The sequence below is a fragment of the Lissotriton vulgaris genome, chromosome 1_1 (genome assembly GCF_964263255.1).
Source record: "Lissotriton vulgaris chromosome 1_1, aLisVul1.2, whole genome shotgun sequence".
In the NCBI taxonomy this organism is placed as follows: Eukaryota; Metazoa; Chordata; class Amphibia; order Caudata; family Salamandridae; genus Lissotriton; species Lissotriton vulgaris.
In genome coordinates this window covers 582,336,832-582,358,634 of record NC_141685.1, presented here as the reverse complement: position 1 = coordinate 582,358,634, position 21,803 = coordinate 582,336,832, and the positions used below count along the sequence as shown (strand labels likewise).

Here is a 21,803-nt window from a genome sequence, read left to right as displayed (position 1 = left end):
ACCTGATAAACAGGAGATTAAGTTCCATCATTGGGGACTTCAAAAGAACCTACTCCAGTTCCTCCTACTCCCCTTCCTCTTTAACAGTGCAATATTATAAGAGATTATTATAAGAGATGTAGTAGTGCAATCAAGTATGTCAGGTTAGACCCTCTATGTTACGATTTACCAAACTAAAACTGATTTCAGCCTCCACAAGTGCCATTTGAAGATTTCGGGGATCCACAAAATTCACAAGATATTCTACAGTGGGTAAAAAGAATGGACTTGATATTAACCCTGAATCGGAAAGAAGTGAAGCTATGCATCCTACCATATTACATATTTCGCTAATACCGAAGGAAATATAATCTTGTTTTAACTTTTTTTTTAATGTTCAGTTTTTTTTTAATGTTTATGGACGTAGAATTGATGTGTCACTACTTGTAATAAGCCACACTCTTACCTATTTCTAATTGCCATTTTGACAAAATAATCTTCAGTGATTATAGCTGCTGAAGATGAGGAAAAGTGTTGACCGTTCGATCGTATTGTGTACTTGATGTGTCCTTCGAGTGTAATGCTTGTTAATCCCATGACAAAAGTGCATTCAGAAAGTAACTTTGTTTCTAGTGTAGGATGCTTCAAACTACTGGAACTCCGATATACTGCTTATGTAGGTGCTTTGTTAGGCTGTCTGAATGCAAAGAGCCTGCTTTTCAGCGACTTCTCACAAAGGGTTAACTCAGACAAACCACTTGTGTGCACTCCACTGACTCCCCCTCTCAAATCCCTTTTGAGACAGTGACCGTAGCACTGCCATGCTCCCCGTTTCACTTGTTTGTGTAACTGCCCTGTGAGGATCCAATAGAATTCTACCCAAGGTTATCTTGATCTTGAAACCATTGTGTTCCTTATGTGAGTAATAATTTTACTCACGCCTTAATAGCTCTAACTTTCTAGAATCCTATGTTTTATTTGTCCTGTTGATCCATTCTTATATTCAATGTCTGACTTCATCGTATACCCCATACAGAGAGTTTTTCTGTGCATCTTGCCCTGGCCATTATTATTTGACCTAAAAATGACCCATAAGTTGATCTATGGGCGAAACGCCATCTGCACATACACGCATTTTGCTATTGGCTACTGTAATTAACAAGCCTTCAGCACCCACAACATCAGACAGAACTCCAGAAATAGTTGAAAAAAAGATGCCTCCTCTGTTGCAGTTCAAAGCAGTCCTCCCAGCTCAAACAATGATTCAGTGATCCCCCGGACATTCAATTTCCATCATACAGCACACGTACTACATACTTCTACAGGAGCTTGCCAATGAAGAGGCTCATCACAGTGTTTAATTTGTAAAACAGAAATAAGTGCCAGGGCCCTCGTCTGAAGGTATCTTCCGCTTGGACCACACTTAGTTACACAACTACTAACCATCACACTCCTTCACGTGTAACAGTTCTGACAATACCAGGCCCCCAAAGCTATAAGAATGGCTTCAGCTGCAGGTATTAGTAATTTTTAATGTCTACTGAATTAATGGGAGGGGAGAGGATGTGGTCTAATGGCTAGGGAGGTTGATCTCCAATCTGAGGAACCGGGTTCGAGTCTCGGCAATCATGCTCCACATTTTGTGATTCTGGGCAAATCACTTAATCTCCCCTTGCCTAACAAAAATGTATGTGTTCTCATGTAATGCAACTGGTGCTCATGTAAAGAGCTCTGATACCTGATGCCTTTGGGTCAAGTTCGCTCTATATAAAACTCAGAAAAAATAAACACCTGTTGTTGTGCTCGTCTCTAAATTAGATAAACAGTTCTACCTTGTGGCAGAATGTCATACGTGCCGATGTTGACAATCAACTGCTGGTGCGAGCACCAGAAACTCCCATCTCAAATTAAGCACTGATCCTCACTCTGAGAGACTCAGTTGTTTGGTTGATTTATTCCTTGTGAAGTAAGGGGGTCCAGAATTAAGCACACTGCAGCCCATAGGTGCCTCAGTATGAGAGATACAGCGAGATGGGCAACCACAGAACTGGTGTATTTCACAAGGAATAAAAAAAGAACAGAGTTCTGGAATTAAATGATAAAATAATTTTACAGCCTTTACTACGGTTAAAGTCCCAACATTTCTTTGTGCACCAACTGTTTTCGAGGCCACTACCCTCATGCCCATAGAGGGCCTGATTGAGGCATGTTTATCTCGTCCAAGATTGCAGAACTGAAGTAGATGTTACCTGCTCAGAATGTGTATGAGATTGGCAAATTGACATACCATTCATAGCTTCCTTTTAATGGATTTCTTCATTTCTTTACGCTTTGAATTCCTTGTGTTACAAAAAGATTGATTTGAAAGTAGCATTGGTTCAAAGCTTTGAAGCTGGCAGCTCCTGCAGATCTATAGGCACTGAAATGTAGTAACTTATATAAATTAGACCGTTTGGCTCACATTAAATGTTTGCTGCCACACTGATAAGTATATAGCTACTACTTCTAACAACCAAATTGCGAGCACTTTTCTTTGTTTATAAATCCAGGTATTTGAAAAGTGCAGCATTCTATGTTTCTAATGTGTCAGATACTTTGTTGGAAAGCAGGAATACTCTGTAGCACAGACTAAAAACGGGAACAGCTGGCCTGGGTCTCTGAGCTCAGTGCTTTCATTTGGTGCTTGACTAATTCCAGCAATTAATTAATTGATCGATTTGATTTGCAGACGGATTCAATCAGCACACCTAAGTATGATGGTAAAGTCTTGCAGTGACTGGAGGAAGTTACAGGCTAAGGGCAGCAGCCAATTGGTAATCCTTCTGATTTAGATACCTTGCCCTTACCACGTGGTAGGGTGCATACCTTGCATAATCTTTTTGGCCCTCACTCGGATAACAACAGCTTGAGGAGATTTTGTTCCCCATTATGTTGAGGACAACTGGTATGAAGGACTGCAAGATGCCAGCAACCTGGATTCTTCCCCAGATACTGGCCTGGTTTCCCCTACTTGCCCTACCACCGAGGAAAGTGGCACCTTCACTGTGGTTAGGCATAGGGCGGCAGAGGTATTAGACCTGCAGAACCCAACTATGGAAGGGATAACTAATCTTTAGAAAGAGGCATGTCAGCCTGGTCAAAAGCCTGCAAAATCTTTATTACCAATTATTGAAGCTCTAATGGATCCCCTCTTAGGCACTTGGACAAAACCGTGTTCAGGACCACTAGTCAATAGGCAAGTCGCTCATTACCATTGGCCAGCTCCAGAGAACCCAGCCTTTTTTAGGGAATAACCTACACCTGAGTGCTTGGTGTTGCAGGGGTCCACCAATAACGAAAATAACGCCTTTCTACCACATCACCTGATCGTGAGTCTGAAGGAATAGTGACATTTAGTAAGTGGATTTTCTCCTCTACAAGCCTTGCTCTAATAGTCAGTGAATGCCTGCTGTCTTATATGCTAGTACTCCCATGCCTTGCTTCAGTAGGACACAGTGCCTCAAAATGTATCAACATCCCTTATGCTACGAAATGTGTAATTCTTTTTGTTCTGGACACGACCGACTGCTCAGGTCACATAATGGGTGCTTCAGCGCCACACCTGGTTAATGTCTACAGGCATCTCTGGTGATATCCAAGCATTCCTAATGGACATGAAATGTGATGACTAGTCTTTTTGGTGAAAAGGTGGATTTGTTTCTAGAGCATTTCAAAGAGATCAGGGCCACAGCACTTTCTTAGTGACTGTCTACCCAGACAGACCATACCCTACCAATTTCTTACCCTCTGTGGCTTTGATAGGAGTTTTTATTTTTTCAATCATCAGACCCTTACATCACATCAGCAGGCCTTCCAGCTTTTTCGAGGCAGGGGTCGTGCTTCACAAAGACCGCATCCAGGGCATTAGGGATAATGTGTAGCTCAGTGCCACACTCTTTCAGCATCCAAAGCTGCAAAACTACATTAGTGTGTCCCTGCCAGCACACAGCCTCCCTGTCGGAGGCAGAATCCGATATTTCCACCAATGGTGGCAGGTCATTACGTCAGATAAGTAGGCCCTCGGAATTGTACATCGGGGTTATGCTCTTCTATTTCTCTCTACCCCACTGCACCTTCCACCACCATCAAAGCAGCTGATAGAGGACCATCTGTCCGTATTGCAACAGAAAGTGCAGCCCCTTGTGGGCAAGGGTACCCTTGATAGGGTTGAAACCTCAGAAGGAGGAAATGGTCCTATTTTCGTCTTCACCTTCTCAAAGACTTCCTGTGGAAAGACCAATTCAATATTCTCACGTTAGCCAAGGTCCTGTCTGCCATGGATCGTGGAGACTGGATGGTGGCATTGGACTTGCAGGGTGCCAATTTCCACATTCCCGTCCTGCAGGCCCTCAGGGGTTACCTGCAGTTCACAGAGGAACAGTAGCATTAACAGTTTCAAATGTTCCCTTTTTTCCCCACCAGTGACCCTCAGTTGTTCATGTTGGTTGCAGCAAACTATTTGGATGTTGAGGTACCAGTTTTTCCCTATCTTGCCGACCTCATCCTGGCATTCATCAACAACCTCCTGTTGATGGCAAACCTAGGTTGACGATCAATGTGCCCTCTGATTCCTGCACACATGCTGCTATTCACTGTAGAAGCTGGATAAGATACATTGTTTGTGCCTTTGCCCTGTAGCAGAACGTCCAGAACATTCGTGCCATGAAGCCGCTGTTTCAGTCTCTGTCCTGGATCTCAGAGCAAATGACTCTGAGGCTGCTGGGATTGTTGGCCTCCTACTGTTGAAACATGTCCAATGCCATTGTGTGGGCTCTGCGGTGGGACCCAGGTCCCAGTGGGCACAGTATGTGTTGGATTGTATGCTGATTTTGGAAGAGACTGTAAAGGATCTGCAGTGCTGGCTATTGGACCATGATTGGGTCAGTGGTAGACACATCTCTCTATCCCACCCAGAATTGACTGTATTGATGTTTGCATCGCTTTTGGGTTGGGGAGGCTGTGTAGGAGAGGTGGAGATCAGAGGCTTCCAATCTCCACCGGAAGCTCGACTCCACCTAAATTTGTTGAAGTTGCAGGGCGATTTGTTTGACGTTAAAAGGCCTTTCTGCTCACCATCAGACATACCTGGTACAGCTGTTCACAGACAACATTACCACCATGTAGTAGGGCAACAAGCGGGCGGAGGTCTTGGGACCTGTGCCAGAGGCTCTAATTCTCGGAATGTGTTTGGACTGTTAGGGTGTTTCTCTGTTGGTGAACCATCTGGATCACTAAACCCTAGGGTGGATCAACTCAGCCGACAACACTTAGCTGATCTCAAATGACAACTGCCACCCAAAGTGGTGCAGGGCATCTTCCATCAATAAGTAGGGCTCTGGCTTGATCTTTTCTCCTCTGCTGAGAATGCATAATATTAGCAATTTTGCACAGGCAATGTGATGTGTTGTCTACAACGTTCCATCTATAGTGGAGCTTTGGAATCTTGTATGCCTTCCCACGCTGTCTCTCCTGCCCCTAGATCTGAAGAAGATCAGGATCGCGCAGGCTCAAGTCATCTTGGTGACATCGGATTGTTGTGAGTGTGGTGCCCTGAACTTCTGGCCATGAGCGTATGTTCTTCAGTCAAACTGCTCCTTTAGGAGGGTTTTCTGACGTAGCAGTAGGGCAAAGTTCTGCACTCGAGCCTGCACATTTTACATCTCCCTGCTTGAATATTCAGTATCTGCAGTTGACCTCTTTCTTGCTTCATCCTGAGGTCATTTATGTCATTTCGGTGAAGAGGCGTTTTCTGCAATATCAATGTACGGTAGTCATAGGGACATGTTTGTGGCTTGAGGCGGCACCTGACCAATTGACCCACTATGAGTCAATTTACCTGAGGTATTTTTGTTTGGTTTGTCCATGGCCCAGCAAGGGCTTGCTTTGGCCACTGTTATGGGCTAACTGGCAACTTTCTGCTTTTTAATTTTGATTTTTAAGGCTGCCAGAACAGCCTTCTTTATTTAATTCACATGTTATGAGGTTTTTGAAAGTTTTGCAACAATTGTTTCCACCAAAACCATTTGTGATTCCGCAGCGGGACTTGAACTTAGTTTTCACTTTTTTGATGTGCACTCTTTAAGCTGTTGCACAGTTATCCATTGACACTGAAATTGAAGACTGTCTTTCTCGTGGCCATGACATCAGCTATGCGTGTGAGAAAGCTCTTTCTGTCACAATACATCTTACACAGTCTTCCTTCCAGAGAAGTTGGTGTTGGGGACCTGAGCTTTTTTTCTAGTGAAGGTGGTCACTCCATTTCATGTTAGGCACGTCATCACCCTTGTAGCTTTCTTTGACCCACCTCATCCCTCTAAGGAGAAAGAGATACTTCATCGTTTAGAACCTAAGAAGGAAATAAACTTTTATAGTGATCGCACCAAAGAATACTGGCTGAGCGATGAGCTCTTGCCTAGGGTTCCCGATGCAAAGAAGGGCAAGGCAGTGCAAAAAATGATCATCTCCCGATGGATTGTTTTCTCCATACAGATCTGTTACACATTGGTGAAGAAGCTGCCTCTGAAAGGCTTACATGCTCATTCTATCAGAACTAAGGCTACTACCACTGCGCTAGGTTGCAGAGTACCTGTCCTGGAAGTTTGTCAGGAGGGTGCTTAGGTATCCATTTATATATTCATTAAGCACTACTGCCTTTACAGGGAGGTCTGCTGAGAGGGTCATTTTGCCCACTCGGTCCTGCAGGACTTTTTGGTATGAACCTGCTCACAGGCCCACCATTGGGAAAGGCATTGCTTTGGTATCTATTATAATGTGAGGAATCTTCACTTAGATGCATCCATCAGAAGAACAAGTTACTTGCTTTTAGTAGCGATCTTTGGGTGGATACTCTAACAGCAGATTGCTCAACACCCCACTCCCACCACCATTTTGTGAATTTGAATCCTTTCCAGCTAAAAAGGTTCCAGTTTAGAGTTGTGCGTACTGTACATGTCAATATGGGGGTGGTATTTATCCCTTATGGAGCCAGCCAGCGTAGAGGGAACACTACCATCCACAAGTATGCAGGAGTACTGCTCTGAGTTTCAGGGACCAGTCTGAAGGCTAGGGAATAATCTAAAGTGGAGGAATCTGCAGTTAGATAAAGAATCCACTAGAAAGATTGTTACTGAAGTAAGTATTTTATTCTTTTGAACTTAATCAATGGTTGTGGAGTACATGTAATTGCTGTACTTGCTGCGATTTATGATGATGGGAATTGAGATATTTTTAAGTTTTAGTACATTTTTTAAATGTTCAACTATTTCAGTTAACATTAAACAGAAGATTTTGACTACAGTTGTCTAATGGCTTCTTATCTTTTTACAGTTTTCCAGCTACCTTCCTTGCCAACAATAATCAATCTTCTTCATCTGGTGTGCAAAGTCTTCCAAATGCTTCTGTTTTAAGTTCGAATTCTTTACCCGCAACAAGCAATTCCGTCGTTACTTCTGGCTTCAGTGAACTTAAAGCATCTAGCGGCAACAGGAAAGCTAGAGTTCTGTATGATTATGATGCTTCTAATAGCAGTGAATTATCATTGCTAGCAGATGAGGTAAGCATATAAGATGGAGATTAATCACTTAAAGTGGCAGAAATTCATTTTGTGAAGAAAGTGTATTTCTCGATGTTTGAGGTGACTATACATGTAAGGGGCACTTATATGTACTGGGCAAAGCTTCTAATTTGGCTCTGTGAGTTCAAACCTCTTCAATTAGAGATTTTCACTATGTGTTTAATAGATGTTTCACTCTTACATTGAAAAGCACACAATTTCCCCAACTGCCATAGAGCTGTGTATTTCGAAACCATTCAGTCTGTTAATTATTGCTCACAGCTTCACAGTTCAGAATCATGTACGGTGTCACAGGGTAGTTTTGGGTCTTATTTACTTCTTGATAACTCTTTGAAACCGATGTAAGACCAGATATTCATTAGCCGATTGTGATCTTCCACATCTATCCTAAAAGGCGTGTGTCCTCCCTCTTCTTATTGAATGTGTCTCTGGGAGGTGGGCTCCCAGGGGCCTGTAATTCATAAATACAACTGCCACAATTATTTCCCCAATTTCACCGGAGTCCTGGAGGGGTGGGGGTGATGGTAATGGATCCCTCCCTGTCCCTTCCCCCTTGGAGCCTAGGGGGATGGGTATCCATACCCTGCCCCCTTATGGATTTTTTTTATTTAAGTACTTCAGGATATGGGTCTAAATAACCATGTCCTGTAATGGCTGTCAGCAACATTCTCCTGATATTGCTGACAGCCAATCAGAGCGTTCGCTCCAGAGTCTGACTCCGGCAGGAGCAATTTGACCCAAGGGAAATAATTCTCCCTGGGCCAATCAGAACACTCTATTTTTATACTGGTAATCCCACGAAAGTCCTTAGACCCTTATGGACCCGCCCACACAGGTATCTAAATGGTTTTTAACCTTTATTTCACAAAACTACAGAACAGAGGTGCACAAATTCACAAGAAACACAATCTGCGGTCGAAAATCTACGTTCCTGTCAAAGTTGGTGCCATTCCGTTCAGCAGTGTTTGCCGTAGCCCTTCTGAAAGAAGTCTAGTGAAAATCTATGGGGTTTTGCATTTTGGGACCCAGCTTGACAGATCAACACGAATCTTTCTTTGCCAAAAACGAGTCAGAAAGTTACACCTTTTTGGAAGGTTTTGGGGAGATTCGTAAAACTGGGTTAAAGTCATTAGCAGCACAAAAAGTGCTTTTTAGGTCTCTTATTATATCCCGCAGGGATAAATAGGCGAGATTATAGTAAGCGGAAAAGAAAAGTCTACCTAGCCTGCAGATCGCATACAGTTCATGTGAGCTTTGTGCGTGCACAGAGCCAGCCACATCACACACCACCATTTGTCTGTGCCTCAGCATCAGAATTCAAAGACTGCCGCTCCCCCTCCCCCCACGTGCACATCCCACACCACCATTTGTCTGAGCCTTGGCATCAGACTTAAAATGAATGTGCTCCCGCTCCCCCGCCCCCCCGCCACAGCAATGCCGAGAGCTTGGGGTTTTTTTGCATCCATTTCGCGGGGAAGTTGTGTTTTGTTCGGAATTCTCTGCACCTTTCTTGTTTTTTATTCTGGACGAAAGTGAAAGCCTACCGTGCTCGTTTACAGTAGCCTTGCTCCTCAAATGCTCTTGCCATCTCTATACGGACACTCAGCTTGAAAACACTCGACTTGCTAGCTGCAATTCTACATCCGCTATGCTTTGCCTCTAGACACGTTGATCCCTCGCAGACTGTGCTGACTCTGCCCCTCCTGATTCTGAAACTGACCAACGCAGTCACCATGCAGTCTTTTCTCTCTGTCTTGTAATGTCTGCCCTGCCACCATTTACTCCGGACCCTCACCCTCACACCTCCTCACCCTCACAACCCTTTCACCCTCACCCCCCTCTCACCCCTTCACACACCTCCTCACCCTCACACCCCCTCACTCTCACACCCCAACACCCTCACACCCCCTCTCTCACACCCCATCACCCTCACACCCCCTCACTCTCACACTCCATCACCCTCACACACCCTCACCCTCACTCACCCACCCTCACTCTCAACCCCTCTCACCCTCACACCCCCTCACCCTACAACCCCCACACACCCTCTCTCACGCTCTCACCCTCACACACCCTCTCCCCCTCACACACCCTCTCCCCCTCACACACCCTCTCACCCTCACACACCCCTCACACACCCCTCACCCTCACACCCCGTTACCCTCACACCCCCTCACCCTCCCACCCCTTACCCTCCCACCCCCTCACCCTCACACCCCCTCACCCTCACACCCCCTCACCCTCACACCCCTTCACCCTCACACCCCCTCACCCTCACACACCCTCACCCTCACACACCCTCACCCTCTCACACCCTCACCCCGTCACCCTCACCCCCTCACCCTCACACCCCCTCACACTCACAACCCCACACCCTCACAACCCCACACCCTCCCCCTCGCTCACCCTCGCAACCCTCACACCCCCTCGCCCTCACACCTCTCACCCCCTCCCCCTCACACACCCTCACACACCCTCACCCTCTCACACCCTCACACACCCCCATACCCCCTCACCCTCACACCCCCTCACTAACCCTCACTCACCCTCGCACACACTCACACACCCTCACCAGCACAGCATAACAAAACATTGCATAGCATGACAAAACAAAGCATAGGATAGCAAAACAAAACATAGCATAACAAAATAAAACATAGCACATCAAAACACCACAAAGCATAGCATAACAAAACATAGCATAGCATAACATAACAAAGCATAGCAAATCAAAACATAGCATAGTAGAACAAAACAAAACATAGCATAACAAAAAACAACAAAACATAGCAGAAACACACATAACACAACATAAAACAAAGCATAGCATAACAAAACATAGCATAACAAAACATAGCAAAACACAACATAGCATAGCATAACAAAACACAACAAAACATAGCATAGCATAACACAACATAGCATAGCATAACATAACACAACATAGCATAGCATAACATAACAAAGCAAATCAAAACATAGCATAGCATAACAAAACACAACAAAACATAGCAGAACAAAACAAAACAGAACATAACACAAAACAAATCATAGCATAATAAAGCATAGCATAACAAAACATAGCATATCAAAACAGCATAGCAAAACGAAGCATAGCGTAATAAAACACAACAAAACATAGCAGACCATAACAAAACATAGCATAGCATAACAAAGCATAGCATAGCAAAACACAATAAAACATAGCATAACAAAACACAAAAAAACATAGCATGGCGTAAGAAAACAAAGCATTGGATAGCAAAACTAAACATAGCATAGCATAACAACACAAAGCATAGGATAGCAGCACAAAACATAACGTAACAAAACACAACACAGCACATAGCATAGTATAACAAAACATAGCAAAACACAACAAAACATAGCATAGCTTAACAAAACGCAACAAAACATAGCATGGCAAAACAAAACATATAATAGCATAGCAAAACATAGCATACCAAACACAACAAAACATAGCATAGCATAACAAAACATAGCATAGCATAACAAAGCATAGCATAGCATAACAAAGCATAGCATAGCAAATCATAGCATAGCATAACAAAACATAGCATAGCATAACAAAACACTGCATTGCATAGCATAACAAATCAAAGCATAGGATAGCAAAACATAGCATAGCATAACAAAACATAGCATTGCAAAACAAAGCATAGCATAATAAAACACAATAAAATAGCATAGCATAACACATAGCATAGCATAACAAAACATAGCATAGCATAACAAAACATAGCATAGCATAACACAACATAGCATAGCATAACATAACAAAGCAAATCAAAACATAGCATAGCATAACAAAACACAACAAAACATAGCAGAACAAAACAGAACATAACATAAAACAAATCATTGCATAATAAAGCATAGCATAACAAAACATAGCATAGCAAAACAGCATAGCAAAACAAAGCATAGCGTAATAAAACACAACAAAACATAGCATAACAAAAAACATAGCATAGCGTAACAAAGCATAACATAGCAAAACACAACAAAACATAGCATAACAAAACACCACAAAGCATAGCATAACAAAACATAGCATAGCATAACAAAACAAAGCATTGGATAGCAAAACTAAACATAGCATAGCATAACAACACAAAGCGTAGGATAGCAAAACAAAACATAGCATAACATAACAAAACATAGCATAACAAAACACAACACAACACATAGCATAGTATAACAAAACATAGCAAAACACAACAAAACATAGCATAGCTTAACCTCATAGATGCTATTAAACATTCCTCCCCAGTGCTGCGCTGTCCATTGGAACTAGTGCTGAATGGACGTCCAATGGTCGTGCGCAGCACTGGGGAGGTAGTGCTGCCGTCGGCCAATGCACCGAGGCAGCACTTAAGGGGTTAACAAAACGCAACAAAACATAGCATGGCAAAACAAAACATATAATAGCATAGCAAAACATAGCATACCAAACACAACAAAACATAGCATAGCATAACAAAACATAGCATAGCAAAACAACGCATAGCATAATAAAACATAGCATAACAAAACACTGCATAGCATAGCATAACAACAAATCAAAGCATAGGATAGCAAAACATAGCATAACAAAACATAGCTTTGCAAAACAAAGCATAGCATAATAAAACACAAAAAAACATAGCATAACACATAGCATAGCATAACAAAACATAGCATAACAAAACACAACATAGCATAGCATAACATAACAAAGCAAATCCAAGCATAGCATAACAAAACACAACAAAACATAGCAGAACAAAACAGAACAGAACATAACTTAAAACAAAACATAGCATAATAAAGCATAGCATTGCATAACAAAACATAGCATATCAAAACAAAGCATAGCGTAATAAAACACAACAAAACATAGTATAGCATAACAAAACATAGCATAGCATAACAAAACATAGCATAGCAAAACACAACAAAACATAGCATAACAAAGCACAACAAAACATAGCAAAAAATAAGAAAACAAAGCATTGGATAGCAAAACTAAACCTAGCATAGCATAACAACACAAAGCATAGGATAGCAAAACAAAACATAGCATAACATAACAAAACATAGCATAACACAACACATAGCATAGCATAACAAAACATAGCATAGCTTAACAAAACGCAACAAAACATAGCATGGCAAAACAAAACATATAATAGCATAGCAAAACATAGCATACGAAACACAACAAAACATAGCATAGCAAAACAACGCATAGCATAATAAAACACAACAAAACATAGCATAGCATAACAAAACATAGCATAGCATAACAAAACATAGCATAGCATAACAAAGCATAGCATAGCATAACAAAACATAGCATAGCATAACAAAGCATAGCATAGCAAAACAACGCATAGCATAACAAAACATAGCATAGCATAACAAAACACCGCATAGCATAGCATAACAAATCAAAGCATAGGGTAGTAAAACATAGCATAGCATAACAAAACAAATCATAGGATAGCAAAACAAAACATAGCATAGCATACTGCATCACTCCGCACCACCACAGCATCAGTCAGGGACACCACAACATCACTATGTGCTACCACAGCATCACTGAACGCCACAGCATCACTCGCTCGCCATCACATCACCCAGCGCCACCACAGCATCAATCTGTGCAACCATTCAACAACACCTGGTTCAAATAGGTTCTCTCAATGTTTCAAGCTTTATTACAAATGTAACAAAAATATGTTAATGTTTCACTTCTGTTCTTGGATTTTCGTCACAAAATACACTGAACATAAACTTCACAAAAGTTATTTACAAAACTTTAAGCTATTGCCATTATATATTACAGTGGCGGCTGGTAGATGGTAAAAGTTGTGTGGCGGAACACTGCAGAACTTCCCGCACCACCCACACCTTACCCCCCCATTACAGACACAATGTCCAGGCCCTCCTTGTGACTGGCAAAGACCCTCCTCCCCACCAGGCGCACAACCCTCCTTCCCAGATACTTTCCAAGTCCCGCCATGTAACTGGCAAACTGTCCCTCCCTCCCTCCCTCCCTCCCTCCCAGGCAACAGACAAGTTGCGGCAGGCATTACGGGTGGGTGGGTGGGGGGTTGTAAATGGGGTCGTCGCGCAGCAGAGTGGATGGGGGGGGCTGGAAGGGGTTAATGAAAAAAAAAGAATAAAATTAAATTTAAACTTACCGTCCCGCTTATTGTCAATTCCCGAAACTCCAGACTCCCGCCATTCTGGGTTGAAGTCCTGGCTGCAACACACGTCATCAGGAAGGCAGCCTCCACCAATCACAACGCGCTGCAATGGCAGCATTGTGATTGGTGAGGCCGCTGCACAACACGCGAGAACAGGGAGAGGTGGCGGTGTTGCTCGAGGGCAGGGGAGAGTGGCTTGCCCACTGTTGTACATACTGACTGTTTGGGCGTCCTCAGGCAAGCCACTCCCCCCTGCCCTCGAGCAACACCTCCCACCCCCAACTAGGAACTTCTGCTTTCTCGCCGTGAGAGAAGGCAGAAACAAATGGTAGTTATTACGGTAATAACTACCATTTGTTTCTGCCTTCTCGCACGGCGAGAAAGCAGCGGGGGCGGCGCCCAAACGCACCTATAGAGGAGCCGCCACTGATAAATTACAATAACTTTTAAGTATCAATTATTTAAAAAAAATTAAAAACCATTGTTATTTGTAATATCAATACATGTAAGTCACGTAAATACAACACATATTGCATTACAAATGCTATCGGTGTCTCATTTGCGAAAGTTAAAATTATTGGCATTGTAAGTGACAAAGCTATTAATTTCGCTATTTCCAAAAACAAAACATAAAATAAAAAATGTGTCATTTACAATACCAATAGCTCAAACTTTCCTAATGCGAGACATATTGCATTGCAAATGCTTGGTATAGACAGCAGCCGACCTAACTAGAACGACCTAGTGGCAACCACCACTGGGTAATATATTTCTTATTGTATTTTTTTACGGATGCTGTAATAGTGACCCTGTAGTTATCATTGAGTCCGAACTTCCAATGAAAAGGCTTTTTAAAAAAAAGAATTATAGCATTGCCACTGTTTTGATAAATCTGACCAATGTCCTAAAAGAAATTACATCCACTTTAGTTTCTTCATTCAGATCAGTCAAGCGGGTGACTAAGAAAAAGAGGTAGGGCCATAATAATGCAAATTCACTTTTTATTCCTGTATGATTCATTGCTCCTGTTACAGAAAAACGGCTGAACAGAATCACATGACATTTTGCATAAAGTAGAATTTTAATAAAGGAAGTGCCTTTGCTTGGTTTAGTTTAAATCCATATTTTTGGAGACCTCCGCATTTAAAACAAGCATTTGCAATGCAGTAGGTCTCGCATTTGCGAGAGTTTGAGCTATTGGCATTGTAAATGGCAATGCCTTTTATTTTTGTGTTGGTTTTTAAAACAGAAGTAAAAGTCATTGTCATTTACAAAGCTTAAACTCTCGCAAATGCGAGACCTATTGCATTGCAAATGCTTGTTCCCTTTCTTAACCCCCACTCTCCGTTTTGCTCTCCTCAGTCCTATTTACAGTGACTAGAGCCAGCCGGTGCTCAGATAGCACCCTGGGCACAAAGAAATTTGCCACCTTCGCTCCTGCTCGTAAATAAAACGATGCAGCAAGGGCCCGTTTTCACAGGTCAGTCCCTGGCTGGCTATATTCAAAGCAGTGACATGCCTCTGAAAACAAACATCTTTGCCCTCACCGGCTCATCTGAATCACCCATAGCTTAGCTCTGGCAGGCTATTGCCAAGCTGTTTGTAGGGATGAGGAGGGTGTATTGATGTGTGGTGGTATGGGGTGAGAGGTAGGTGGGAGAATAAGAAAGGGAGCTGATAGGGTGTTTAACACACCAACCATGGCACTTTAAAAACGAGTAAGGAGCGCTTTCAACTCAATCACTGGAGCCAATGTAGAGGTCATTGCTGTTTACAGGACCCCAATGCAGAGTGGTTCATGAGTTCCCCTGAAGAATGGCACCCTGTGCTCAGTTCGCTCATTCCAAACTCCGGTGCTTTGGACAGGTTTCAAGGTGGTGGCTTGTATTTTAAGGAAGAAAGTACCTGGGCCACCAAGAAGAGTAGGAGTGCAGCAGAAGCATTCTTATTTTCCAAGCTCCACATTTTAAGGGTCCTACACTCCATGCTGCAACAATTATTGACACATTTTATAACTACCATATTTATTAATGACGAGGCTGCTAACACAGCTAATACCACCAGAGGCACCAGATTTCGGATCTGCTATGTACTCACTCTCCTTGCAGGATGCTTTAAAAAAATTAGAAACATTACCTTATTTTATGGAGGGCATGCTTCGGTTTGTTGACTTGGACCACTCAAAAACGGTTCACAGATCTTGTCCAGCAAAATATCTTGGAGCAGTGACCGGCTTGTGAAGATACATTTGGCCCTTGGTCTCGGACCTGAATCCCCTATTCAGTTGCTAAACTGGAACAGAGTCCATGGAAGGTGACAAGGGTGAGGGAAAGGTGAGTGGAAATAAAAGGCATCAGAGGGAGGGTAAGGAATGTAAAGAAAACACTATTTTATAGACAGCCAGACGCAGGTAATGAACAGAACCGGCATCCTGAAAGAAAGCATTATACAAAGCTGGCCCTGCGAGCTTCAATGTGTGCGCCCCTCTAAATGTAGGCGCCCTGGACAAAGGCCCAGCTTGCTGTTTCCTTAAGCCCTGCCAGTGACAAAGCACATCTCAAAATTAGTCTCCGGACATCTACACCTGCTAATGCAAAAACACTTGCCATCCTATTTTGCTAGGGAGGGTAACATCTGCCCTGACCTGTGAATGTAGCCCAGTAACTTAAGGTGTCTGTTGCATATCTCTCTTACTGTTTACAGAGCCAGCCAGTGCCGCACCATTTGCTCTGCATTTCCTGGAAAGTGATGAGATCCGCTCAACTGATATGAAGCTGAAGCAGTGGCACATCCACAGCACCATAAAGAAGGCACTCTAGGAAATTCCTCAGTCTTGTTAGTTGTGGAAGAGAAGCTGCCTGCATTTTTTTATAGCAAATTTAAATTGAGCTTATATAATTGCCATAATATGGCAGCAAATGCAATGAAAAGGGAGTGAAACAAAAAAGGGAAAAAAAAGTGAGCAGTGAAATTAAGACCGAATACGAGTATCACAGTGTTTATATGGACAGTCTCTGGCGCATTCTCTAAGACACAAGTATATTATAATATTCCCACCATCTTCCTTAGATCTTGTGGGGACATCACTTTGCGGTGTGTTGGGGTTCCTCTAACTACGAACACCTGGCCATCGCCTTTCAGCCTGTGAGGGGGCATAGACCGCTCATCAGTTTTACGCATCTCACGTTAGGCAACTATGACCCCCAAGGTCCGTTTACCCACGGGGCCCACCCACGTCCTCAATAATCCCCCGTAGAGTGACAAAGGGGGGGCAGTCGACTGGCCAGTCAATGATTTGGAAAAGTGTCGAAAAGATCCTGTCCCAATGCTGGGCAATAACGGGGCACTTCTAGACAATGTGAAGGAGTCCACAGTATTCAATGGTGCACCTGGGACATGTTGTATTAAAAAGCGAACCCAGATGTGACTACAGACCAAGTATTGCCCCCCTAGTCTCAAGAGAGCAGCTGCCTTTTTTATGTACTTTAGCAGTGGGAGCCCGGTCTCCACATCAGAGACAGTTCGGGAAAGGGAGCGCGAGAGAGGAGAAAAGACCGACGAGGACAGAAAATTCTTCTTGTGTTCAATGTCGGGTTGAACAAAAGCAGCCTGCAGATGCTGGCTGTTCTTCTGGAAGGATGGCATCCTGGCATTTAACGAAAAGCAAGCGGACTGGCACAGAGATGCACAGCCTTGCACCCTTTTCATCTCTTATTTAAATCTACCCGCGGTCAGTGGGGACTCGAATAGCCAGTGAAAGTATGATACGGTTGAATAGTTTACACAGCATAAAATAAAAATCCAGGTTTCTGAGCAGAAAGTCATATTTTGTATGGAAGCGTTTGCCTTCGTAGGCAGGGAGGAAGACGGGGTGAGGGGGTGAACAAGCTGGCACTGTGGAGCCAACCGACAGGAGGGAAACGGAAAGCGCAAGATGCGCTCGCTGCTAGCTTCTGGGGACAGGAGATGTGCACGTCGGTACTCGTGCACATCTCCTGTCTCCCTTCCATTACCAAAGCGGTAGCAATAGAGGCTCGCTAGCGAAGCAGCCCATGTGCTGCGTTCGCACGCGAAACCTAAAAAGGCTCAGATTGGGCAAAAAGAGGTTACATTTTTGAGATAACTAGACAATTAAATTCCAGAATTCTGTGAACATGGAACCTGTCCCTAGAAGTCCGTTTGCAGAGCAGGTAGGATGGGTGAGTCGGTAAGGAATCTGTGGCTAGATATGGTCTCTCCCAGATAAGGCGTTACTGAAGGTAAGTAACTTGTTAATCTGATAGAGCCTTCTAGCCACAGATTCCTTACCTTATAATGTTAAAGATTGCTGGGATCTGTTAGAATGAGCTGAAAGCCATTTTTTACTTTGTACTTGGCAGCCATTTTAGTTAGCCATGTGCACGCCATGTGCTGTTTCCCTCTTCCAGAGCCTTGCACAAGCTCAGAGAGGCCTAGCTAGTAGAATGCACCTACTATTATGTTATAACTGTCAGGCTATTCTTGTTGATTTAGGGAGAAATGACTCTCTTCCCACTTTGTTGAGCAAGCAAATCTTGTATGCCCATATTAGTCATTTTGCATGCTGATGCATGCCAGGACCTCCCCTTGGTTTTATGCTGACTATGTAAACCTAAGCATATATAAGGCTCCTGTTTTCTGTACTCCTTAGAATGCCTCCCACAGTTGCCTGAGGGTACTGTGTGACGTAGTCTCCCTCATCCGAGGTCAATAAATGTCTTTTATATTACAGCTTCTATGCCAATCTCTTCTTTGTTGGTTTAAAAGGACCAGGTGTATTAGTTAGACCCCTGAGAAGTTTTCTATTTTCTTCAATAATAGATACCCAAGCAATACCATCGTCAGTGGTGGGTCTGCGGACCAATTTGAAACAAGAAAGTCTTTCACCAACTTGATTGGAGGAGCCCCTGACAATTCCAAAAGACTGCAGGTTACTTTCAAACAATTGCCATTGCCAGACCTGAATGCACTACTCCCCAGGTTCACATAAACATTCACCATTATTAATTAATTCATTGGTAAAACACAGTCGTACAGTTATAAGAGTCTTGCCAGAGTCCAACCATAGTTAGTTCGTCTTAGTACAGGATTTGATGGGGTAGAATCTGGGTGAATCCACTAAAAAGGGGGCTTGTATTGCACTTTTTGGCTCATGGCAAATCTTATACTTGATAAAGAAGGACTCAGTTGGTTACGGTGACAATCCAGTGCTCATAGCTAACGGCCTGATCTGCTTATTTTGAAATGCTATGATAAAGGCAGTAGGCCTTACATATTTTTTGTGAAAAACATGCTCTAAAGTCAATAGTTATTTAGATGTGGATTGTTATTGCTGTATATTAAAGCAGATTGATATGTATGTTGTTAAATTAAATCTCATGGATTACTGTAGGGTTTGGTCCTGGGTACCTCTTTTGACAACCTGTGGGTATAGAAGATTTGCACTCTCCCAATCCTTGTTAGATAGTGTTTGCTTTGCCACCTGTACATTTGTATACTGTTTAATTCATGACTGTATGCTGGATGGTTGCCTTGTGGGAAAGCTTTAGTGCAGTACAGGAAGCCTGAATCGGTTATGGTGACTAGCCAGGGATAACAGAAAAATGCCTGATAGGTTAACTAGAAAGAACTATTTCTGATGCCATAGGTCTCATCTGTTAATTACGGTTATGATTGTGAAAAGCATATGCTAAAGTCCATAGGCATTTGTCGGTGGTTTGTTATTTCTGTATTAAACTCTACCGATATGAATTTTGTTACATGAATTGTCATGGATTACCTTTGTAGTAAAGTATTTTGGTGTTGGTTACCACCTGTGACAAACCCTATGGGGTTTGCACTGTAAAGATTCCTGCTAGAATCTCTTCTTAGTTAACTGCCAGACTATTGTAATAAAATAAAGTAATTAAATATTATATATATTCATTCATACATACAAATATATATTCAATTAAATTTGTAGCGGGCTTTAGGCCAGCTCTGCAGTTGGTCTATCTGAATGCCATTTACACTCTACTTCCATCCAAGGTACTACATGGGGTAATGGTTCAGTCCACATTGTTATTGACACCCTTGCCCTTTGAATGACTGTATTTTCTGTTCACATGTGTACATTCACCTGAAAAATAGTGTGCTTCAGTATGGAACCTGCTTGGCCACCTTTTAGTATTTATTTTCTTTAACCCATTCGATGCTCATGACGAGCTCAGCTCGTCATGAGGCACGGTTGAGCTGTGCTCATGACGAGCTGAGCTAGTCATGAACAATGGGAATGAAGGGAATGCAGCCCAGGAGGAAAATCTCGCCAGCACCCTAGGTGTTAATAGTTTCCTTTTATTTATTTCCTTTTTTTTAACCCCTTCGCTGCTGCAGCTATTCCGCCGCAGCGCTAAGGGGGAGGCGGGGCCGCGCGGCGCTCCCGTGCTCGTGACTGAACCGCTCAGTCACGGCCCGCGGGTGAGCTGTGCTTGTGACGGAACGGTTCCGTCACGGACCCGCCCGCTCTTCAGAATTTGCGCCGCGCAGGCGCGGTGAGCGGGCCGTGACGGAACCGTTCCGTCACCAGCACAGCCCACCCGAGGCTCGTGTCGGAACGGTTCCGTCACGAGCATGGGAGGGGTTAATGTAATGTTAAAGAGGACACTACATCTTTCCAGGCAGTGCTAGCGCGTCTCATGCTTGCCTTTCATTTCATCTGCAGTGCACTGCATCCTACATGGCCACTTCCGCTAAAACCAGGAGAGCATTATGGGATGTTGTTATCCATTGTGTATAATTGTTTTACCATTCCTAAATGGCCAACAATTTGGTTCTAAATGTGGCGTCCATGCTGGTACTTTAAAATAAAGATAGGCTATTTGCAATACCTCTGTAAGATGGACACCGCTGCTCTGTTTAGTTTTGTTATTACAAGTAAATGCTCACTGCGTTTAAATGGGAGCATGGTTTCTTATTTCTGTTTGCATACTTTTAATTTATCTTGCATATTTTGTTGAGGTTGTTTAGGTTTCATTGCAGTTCTGTCCGAGGGTGTATGTGCAATGACCCCCTTGGGTGGATGAATGGCTGCATAAGTGCAAAGATGAGTGACAGAGTGCATGTATGATGACTTATTGAAAGCCTAAGCCCATCAATGATGCAAAAGGCGCCTTTATTCAGAAGTCATACCTTTTGGCATTGAAAGTGCTTCTTGTGCTATGCAACTTGTTCTTTTCCATCACCACAAAAATGGCTATCCCCTGCAGTTTGAACAAATGGTTAACAGCGCACCAAGTGAAGAGAAGTAGTTATGGTGTGTAATATTTATTGTGGTAATTAAAACACAACTTTCATCAATGTCTTTCTATAGTGCAGCCTCCATCACGGGGGAAGCGTGGGTCTGTAGAATGGCTACAAACACGTAGTAACAATAGTAATCTAGATAGCTCTAGAAAAGCAAGCTTTTGATCTTCTGTGTAAGACAGTTGTAGACTGGGCCATAGCGGTTTCTTGAGGGTTCAAAGTACCTGGCCCCCAACAATAAAAACCGTATAAAAGGAGGGTGGATGTGTTTTACAACTGGAAAAGATGCCAAAAGATAATACAATTTTTAATCACAGGGCTCATTTTTGTTTGTTTATGGTATTATTTTTCCACAAGTATTTTCAGTATGTTGTGTGAACAATTGTGTTTTTTAGCGTATATGGCCAGTAGGATTGATCAGAAAGTAATATAAACGTAAAAACACTTAGGGCAGTTTGGGGGTCTATTCAAATAGCCTTTAGATAATGTAACGCCCAGTGGTTTATAAAGCACATTGGGCTATAGATCATATACCAGATCCAAATTAGAGAATGTTACCGGTATTGGTCAGGGGACATTCCAGAATTTGCAGTTCTCAACAATAAATTTTTGTCAAGGGTTGCTGCAAATTATGCATTTTAAATCACACTGAATCAATAACAGCCTATACCGGGGTGGGGTTTAAATACATCTTTAAA

At 42.9% G+C, this 21,803-nt stretch overlaps 1 protein-coding gene across 2 annotated transcripts in view; it reads left to right on the top strand.

Moving 5' to 3' along the window:
- The window catches only part of SH3GLB1 (SH3 domain containing GRB2 like, endophilin B1), a 289,157-nt gene that overhangs the window by 241,378 nt on the left and 25,976 nt on the right, over positions 1–21,803 (top strand). For both annotated transcript variants that reach the window (XM_086953975.1, XM_086953976.1), the window contains one exon: positions 7,345–7,570. In XM_086953975.1, coding sequence (XP_086810101.1) covers positions 7,345–7,570 — 226 coding nt within the window. The remainder of the gene's footprint in view (positions 1–7,344; positions 7,571–21,803) is intronic.